Source organism: Nannospalax galili, unplaced genomic scaffold, assembly GCF_000622305.1.
Source record: "Nannospalax galili isolate Female #2095 unplaced genomic scaffold, S.galili_v1.0 scaffold31, whole genome shotgun sequence".
Taxonomy (NCBI): domain Eukaryota; kingdom Metazoa; phylum Chordata; class Mammalia; order Rodentia; family Spalacidae; genus Nannospalax; species Nannospalax galili.
The window spans coordinates 6,947,112-6,955,757 of NW_008332149.1; the positions used below are offsets into that span (position 1 = coordinate 6,947,112).

Sequence of the window (8,646 nt, forward strand, 5' to 3'; positions counted from 1 at the left end):
TCTTCTGACCTCCACAGGTACACTTACCTACATGAAGGCAATGCATGCATACACATAAAAATAATAAATTTTTTTTAATAGTTTAAAAAAATTCATAAAATCAAGAATTCCAATTTTGGAGATGGTCTTCTGTGGCCTGTAGACAGATCTTGTAGATGCATTAGTTTGAATAGACTGCAAAACCTTTCCTTAAAATGGAGCTTTGTTGTTTTTATACATATGTAGTAACTGGATTTAAGCTAAAAAATATTTGGCTTCATAAAAGTCCTGTTTCCATGGATTTGACCAAAACACCTTATATGCATGTATGAAATTCTCAATAAAGTTTTTGTAAAAGTTAAAAAAAGTCCTGTTTCCATAAGCACATGAAAATGATGTATGATTAACCTACTGAAGCAGTGGCTGGCTTAGTGGGGATGGCTTCCATTGGTCGGGCTGCTGGTAAATACACAGGTACTCCTGAAGGGCTTGCGAATGGCTCCTTTTATTTTGTAGACAGCCACACTCCTAGCTAATTGTGTTTCTGCTGTTCATTTGCTTAGTAAGTGCCTTTCTCATAAATTCCAAAATAAAGTGACTCAGCCCCAGCCCAAATTACAACACATTCCCAATGACAGAGGTACAAAGAATGAAATTTTTATTCTGCTTTTTTATAAAATGTGAAAGGTGAGACCACTTACTTTATTCCGTGTGTTTAAATACATGCTGTAAAATAGAAAAGGTGGGTCCTGCTTACCTCCTTCCTGAAAGGATCAATTAGGGCAATAATGGATGGGTACTTGTTGACCAGATCCACATACAGGTCCACCATCTCAGCTGTGTTTTTGTAGGTGCCCACCATCACTTCATACTTCCCTTTACTCTGATACATGTAAGGAAAGCATGAAAGGTAAAGAGGTCATTCAAATTATTTTTGCGTATTTCAAACCAATAACTGTAAGTAGATTTCTTTCAAGCCACAGGCCCCTAAGAAATCTATGCATTGTACTTTAAATACCTTAAAATTTTTAACCTGGGGAAATCAAGTCACTCCTCTTGGTACCCCAGAGAGCTCTTCCCACAGACTTCAGATGAAGCCTTCTGCCACACAAAACCATCAGGTACAGGGAGGGAAGAGAATGGTATTTCTATTTAGATTCATGACATGGTAGTGCAGGTCCCTGGCTGCCTGGGTAGATGGGCAATAACATAAGTCCATAAACCACCACACAGAACAGCAATGCCAACTCGCCCACTGTCTTTCGACTCACAGGAACAAATAACTTGTGTCCTTTACTGCAGATAAGCTAAAGTCTGAAATCAAGGCAAGGCTTTTGAGTACAAACACCCAACATAAACTGTGAAGTTCCTGGAAGGCATCTCTCCCTCAGGTAGCCTACAACTCTGTGGTGTGGTGGTTTCACTGTGCTGGAAGGAGGGTTCTGGTGCAACCCCATTCATTTGAGATCTGCAAAGACCCATGGAAGTGAACAGGGCTGAAGGATCCAGTTTAGCCCTGCAAGCCACAGCATCTTACTTCCATGTCTGTGATGGGGTGATACTGGGGAGGGAGATGGGCCAGGCCTGAGGGAGGGAACAGGGTGGGTGGTTTGCTTTGCTAATGCCCTCCTGATGGTCATATAATAGAGCAGATTCTACTAGAACTAAGTGGGTACCTGAGAAGTCTACAGCTAAAAGGATTTTCTACTTTTCTCAACATTAAAAAAACAGCAAGAAATCTTAGCTTCTGTAATGCAAAGCTTAAAAATCCCATCTTGTCAGTGAAGAAGTGCTAATGACTTTGAACTAAGATTATTGTAAGAATTATCTGATATGAAGCTAATACATTTTACTGAATATAAGCAATAAATATCCATTTTAGTTAGCACTGGCAGTCAGTATATTCATGGTTCTTGGTATACGTTGCTGATGAAAACATGCAATTATTTTTTCTTAATGGTATGCCTGGGAACCAATCATTATGTGAAGAATAGGAAATTACTTTAAACATTCCTTTATGTGCTTTAGAAAGTGAAAGAACTTCTAGAAATCAGACAAAACTTAGGGCTCTTACACTGTTCAAAATTCTTTTTGTAGTTAGAATCACAGTTAAAGCAGTTAAGCAAAATCCTATTTTGTTGTGTCTCCTGATTTTGACATTAATTACCAAGTCAGCACAAATCTACATCAATATGATGGGAGTTTTATAAAATTCAGAATCAGCACTGGTGCATCTGAAAATGGGAAATGTGTATGGATAGGTTAAAGTAGCCAATGGATGAATCCGGTTGATCAGGAGAAAGCACCAGGACACAGATAAAACTCCAGGGCAATAGAGTTTATTAGCAAAGGAACACATGGGACAGATTCCCTTCCAAGCAGGGAAAATGTCCACCTGGGTCATGAGCTGGGGTCTTTTATAAGGGGAGCTTCTGGGGGGTGCAGAAGGTGGGAAGATATATTTTTTTAAAGTTAGGCTTGGGCAGGGGGACTGTTAAAACCTGCTCCCTTCTGTCTGTCAGCCAGGATCTGGGTCAGGAAGTGTTTGTTTTTGTCCTCTTAAGATAAAGGAAAAACTGCTGTGCTGAAGCGGCTTCTGAGTCTCTGGTTAAAAGGTGGAATCTTTATCTTGTCTTCAGAGAGCAAAGGGAAAGCAAGCTGCCTTTTAGAAGAGTCTGCTTCTCTTGACTTCAAAGACCAGGGTGCTTATTAACTTGGTTCCCTTTTCTTAGGGGCTTGTGAGGTCCGTGAGGCTCTGTTGGTGAGGGGGCGGGGCTATCTGAACCCTAACATGCACATGTATGTAAAACAGAAAATTCCTAATAGATTTCCTACCACAGAGATTCCCAAGTATAAAGGTAAATTGCTGCCATGGCCTGAGGGAATGGAGGGATAGTTTTCAATGAATGTGTCCTTCAGTCTTCTCTTAAAATATTTCTCTCTACAAGTGGCCTGATTCCCAGGTAAGTGCCTAGGCTAGGAATAATAATGTATTTAGTTGAAATAAAAACATATTCCTCCTAAAATCCAATAACTTGGAGCTGTGGCTTGGTGGAGTGCCCACCTAGCATACATGATGCCTGCAGTCGAGTCCCAATGCTGAAAAAAGAGGGAGTTAAAATGGACCCCCTTTCAGCACTTACCAACCAAATGATTATACTAAAAAAAACCAGACTGTTAAATTATTTCCCAACAGCTTTCATGATTACAATATAAATGCAATTAAATGTTCATAAATAAGGAGACTTTATACCTTTTCACTTTTAAACCTTTGTTTTATACATTTATTTTTATTAGAATTTCTCTATATAATTGTGACATATTTTGTTATTAAAATTTAAATGTCTACAGTTATATTATTCTCTAGTCATTGCCTTATTTGGACTTTTCAACTCCATTTATATCTATGCTTATAAAAATAGCACATTTGAAAAATATTCGGATGAGCTTTTGAGTTCTAATTTAAGCATCATGGACTTCAGCACAAAGTGAATGCTCTGAAATAGAAACTTACGTAGTCCATCACCTCGTGTCCAGCACAGTTGATAGCTAGATGCAGACTCATTCCCAGTTCTAACCCCAGGTTTGAACAGATTCCCTGTATGAGAGTCAGTGGCTGTTCTATGGTGTCATAGTTAATGGTTAGACAGCCCAGATGAGACATCTTGCCAGTGATAGGCTGCTGCAGGATCAAAAGAAGAGGATTTGAGTTACAGAGCATTAAGGTCCGTGGAGCTGCCTATGATAGGCAGGGTCATAACTGGTCCCGGGTCTGAAAGATCCAGTCCTTCCATTTTTGGTGGGTTCTACTTCTAAGTCCCCTCCCAGGACTGGCCATATAATCCCCCCATGCCACCTGGCTTCTCTCTCTTCATTGTGCCTATCAGCGCTGCTTTACTGGCTCTGCCACTGTTCATTGGGCTAACCTGTGCAACAGCCACCAGGCTGACCCTGTAAACATCAATGGGTCTCTAACTTGGGCCATTTCAATCCTCCTTCTCCAAACATGCTTTTGTTGTTGTTTTGTTTTGTTTTTATGGAACTCACTGCCTGGAACTCGCTATGTAGACCAGGCTGGCCTCTGTCTCACAGAGATCCACCTGCCTCTACCTCCCAAGTGCTGGGATTAAAGATGTGCACTACCACCATATCTGGCCCAACATGCTTTCTTATGTTCCATTTTCCTCAAGATGAACAGAATTATAAAAAATTTTGGAATTGAGGCCAGAGAGATGGCTCAGAGAGATAGCAAGTAAAGGCACTCGCCAACACTAACATCTGAGTTGGATCCATAGGACCCACATGCTGGGAAGAGAGACCCAACTCCTGCAAGTTGTCTTCTGACCTCTATAAGAACACACACATATAAATAATAAGTAAATAAATAAATAAATGTTGATTTTTTAATAATTAAAAATGTAATCCTCCTGCAGGAAAGGTTTTATTTTTTTAAGAGAATTGGAGATTTCAGCTGAGAGGATGCACCACTGGGGATGGAGTTTTGCGAGTGATTTGGAGACTCGAACCCTTGGTGTACCCTAACCACTAACTAACTGTACTATACAGTTACAAGTTGAGGCAGTATCTGTAAATCTGAGGCTGTAAGGTGAGTGTTTACCAAACTAAAAAGCAGACATGAACTCAGGTATAAAGTGCTAGTTCACTGACAACAGCACTGATTAGAACCATCCAACAGTTTGAATGTCAGTGACAGGAAGCTTCCATTCAGCAAGCAAAGGAAGAGTTGGAAGGAATTCAGGTCTACCAGTTGAAATTCATAAAGTAATCCATTTGTTCCATCTATTAACCCCATGAGGCAAGAAGTCACTATCAGTATCTCCATTTTGCCAAGACAAGTAACCTGTGGCAGATTTTAATTTGGTAGTGTAGATCCAGAGTCCATGTTCTTAACTCTGGTTAGAATCTATGCTCTAATCTATTTCTAACAAGAAGGAGGAGGAGGAGACGGAGAAAGAGGACAAGAAGGAGGCAGGGGAGAAAGGATGAGGAAGAGGAGGAGGGAGGGAAGAAGACTGGAGAGGAGGAGGAGAAGAGGGGAGAGGAAGAGGAGGAAGAGGAGAAGGAGGAAGAGGAGGAGGAAGGGAAAGAGGAGGAGGAGGAAGGGAAAGAGGAGGAGGAGGAGGAAGAGAAGGAAGAGGAGGTGGGGGGAGGAAGACCCATTCACAGGAAGGGCAGATAAAGTCTAAGTCTCCCATAGGGATATAGGAACAGCACTAATTGGTCACTTGCTCTCCACTATCTTTTCCAAGGCCTCATAGGAGAGTACTGTGCTCATTCTAATAAACACAACTGTCAAGTATTTTGAATTACTGCTGTTTTTATTTCTCTCCAAGTTTGGAGGAGAAAATGTTTTGTGTTAATCTAGTCTTCTACTTTGGTACCAGCTCCTGTTCTCTGATTTAATGAAGTCTCTGTCATCAGGGTGATTGGGATTTCTGACCAACAGGCTACATATGAGACAGCACCCTCCAGCTACCTACTTATTTCCAGGGTTCTTAATAGCTGTTCTATTTGTATTTCTGGAAGGTTAGACACATGAGAGGTATGTTTGGTGACCCACAGTCACCAGAGTGTTTGCCTGGTCAAGTACAGCTGGTCTCACGAGGCTCTCCAGGCCAATGTGATCACTTTTCCCCAAAAGGACTATTTGCCTGACTCTGGAAAACTCTTGAGTTCCCACAGGGCCTTTTACTGACCAGATGGAAAGAATGGCCATCTTTTTCTTTCTCCCTTTGGGAGTGGAAGAGGAAAACCTAGACTAACTTGTGCCTCTCAGCTACTTAAGTAATCTCATTTCCAAACCCTTCATTTACAGGGTGAAATTCAGTCCTGCTGGTCATAAAGGTGATGTTTTGCTCTGAAATTTCAGCTGCCTGATGATGGCTGTCCAGGCAGACTGCAGCCAGAAGACAGGAGGACTGAGGCCCCAGCTCTAGGTTAGCACCCTTGGAGCAAGGCCTTCATACTACTTTGACGTCATGCTAATCTTGGAAGCAGAATGACTGTGGAAGAGAGACGGGAGCAGGGAACATGGAGTGCCCAGCAGAGGTGTGGTGAGCACATACTCACCTGACCTCTCTTGCTTCCATCATGCCCTTTTTTTGATTCTGATTTTGGAGGTGGGGGCTGTGGGAATAGGAGATTAAAAGGAATCATTTGGGATTTTTAGCCAGATCTATGACAGCACACAGAGCTTCAGGTCCTGTGGCTGGCTACTCTTATACAGGCTGGTCTTCTGCACTGTGACTCTCGTGCCCACTCACATGCATACACAGTCACCTGCCCACACATGCACACTTGGGGATCATTCCAGCCATGCCCTTCTTTTTAAAGTCCCAATCTATTTCTCAAGTTCAAATGTATATCTCTCCCTCTGCCTCGCCAATTGTGCAGAATATGCATATATACGTTCATGTGTTTCCATTCAAAGAAATAAAACATGTATACATCATGTCAGGCACTCCAGGAGTGTGCACACCCTACTTTTAGGCAGAAGGATACCATGTCCTCTTCTTAACCTTCAGGACTACTGTAGGATTTGCTTTCCCAGTATTCTCAGGTTTTAAAAGCAAAGGGGATTTGATTTTTGGAAAAAGCCAAAGGTCATGAAATACTTTATAAATCTTTTTCTTCTTTGGGGGGACTGGAGAGATGGCTCAGGGGTTAAAAGCACTGACTGCTCTTGCAGAGAACCCAGGTTCAATTCCCAGCACCCACATGGTGGCTAACAACTACCTATAATTCCAGTTCTAGGGGATCTGACGCCCTCTTCTGACCTCCTGGCCATTGCATGGCATGAGTGCACTTACACACATGCAGGCAATACACGCATACACATAAAGTAAAAATAATAAAAATATTTTTAAAAAATCTTTTCCTTTTTTGAGACAAGGACAGGTGTCCTTGTAGCCCCAGCTTGCTTGGAAATTACATAGACCAGGCTGACTTCCATTTCACAGAGATTCACCTGTCTGTGCTCCCAAGTGCCTAGGATTAAAGGTACATGCCACCACACCTGGCACTATTTTATAAATCTTTAAAAAGATTTTTTAAATTAAATTTTTGTATATTTCATACAGAAAATCATCTTTATACCTCCTTCCCCTTTGGCACACTCCCATAACCCCTGACTGGAGTTCATATAGTCTGTCATTTGTGTTAAGGCCTTTTATGTAAAGTTGGTGTCCCCAGATATCCCTCAGTGCAAGTTCATCCACTGGGATCTAGTCAGCCTATCTAAAGTCCCTCTCTTTAAAAAGATCAGCTCTTCTTCACCCAGCAGTAATCAGCTGACAATAATCCTTCAACTAAGATTGGGGCCTACTGCCCATTTCCACAGTTCTGTGCTGGGTTTTTGTCTGCTTAAGTTTGCATGGGTCTTGTGCTGACACCATTGCCGTAAGTTTGTATGAGAAGGGTCCCAGGCACCTGTAGGACTGTGGTCATGCACGCACCTCCTCCCTGGCTCTTACAATCTTTCTGCCCCCTCCTCTGCAATGGTCCCTGAGCCCTGGATGGGTGGATTTTAATATAGGAGTCCCACCCAAGGACCCACATTCTTCAGTTTCTTATTCTCACTTTATAAATCTTAATGGACGGTTTTAGCAAAGTGCAGTTGCTTCAGAAATTGAAATGAGATTGTTCAATACCCTTAGACGATGTGTCTATTGCCAATGAGGGATGTATGCTCTTGGTTTGGATGGGAAACCCAGAGTAAACAAATACATGTTCCATAGCAAAAATACCAATACTGACTTAACTCCAAAATGAACTATGAACTGAATGTGAGGTGTCAGTGATTACATACCAAAGACTCCCTTTACATACCATTTCCATCGCTCTGTTGACTTGTTTCTGAATTTCCAGAAGCAATTCTATACCCTGTAAGCAGAACAACCATCATCTACAGCTGCACTCTGCAGACTTTCAGCATGAAAACATACCATATATGGCCGGTCTTAATGGACTATTCATAGAGGCCCTGCTGGTTAGTGGATGGTGTGGTCTACAGAATGAGAGGAACAGATGTCAAACTCTGGCCTCTTGTTTGGCTGAGTGTGAGTGAGAGTCTCTACTTTGGTCCCTTCAATGCAAAAAGTGCCTGATTCTATTACTTAGACCAGGCTAACTTCATGCTCCACTGCGGTATCTCGCTCAACCTGGACAACTTTGCAATGCATGTCCCAGGTCATCAAAGCAGCCTGGATTACAATGGCTGAATTGGTATGAATCTTCTGCCACTTAAGAAGTAGGGAGCATGCTGACAATGAAAACATCTGTACACAAAGACAAAAGAGGATGACATGCAGAGGGCTCTGGGGCCCAACAGCACAGCGGATAGCAACTAAGGGAAGGGTCCTGGCAGCAGGATCTGAATAGGATCTGACAGCTGGTGAGTCACATTTCAACTCTGGTCTCTTGAATTTCATAAGTTGTGAGGTAATGATTGTGTTTTAAAATTTTATTTTTTTAATTTTATTTTTAAAATTTATTTAATAACCACATAATTAGAAGAAGAATTTCATTACAACTTTAACATATTCAATAACAATTTCCAGAGCAAAGATACATCTCTTTCAAAAGTGGCTGTAAATTTTTAGGTTCACAGTTGAATTAATACAGTTATACAATACTGAACTCAGTATA

At 41.5% G+C, this 8,646-nt stretch overlaps 1 protein-coding gene across 1 annotated transcript in view; it reads right to left on the minus strand.

Annotated features, from left to right (window-relative positions):
- Eno4 (enolase 4) overlaps positions 1-8,646 on the minus strand; it is a 34,248-nt gene that overhangs the window by 10,093 nt on the left and 15,509 nt on the right. The window contains exons 7-10 of the mRNA XM_008827334.2: positions 7,828-7,881; positions 6,070-6,126; positions 3,494-3,661; positions 737-862 (exon numbers count right to left, since the gene is read on the minus strand). Of these exons, the coding sequence (XP_008825556.1) occupies positions 737-862; positions 3,494-3,661; positions 6,070-6,126; positions 7,828-7,881 (405 nt within the window). The remainder of the gene's footprint in view (positions 1-736; positions 863-3,493; positions 3,662-6,069; positions 6,127-7,827; positions 7,882-8,646) is intronic.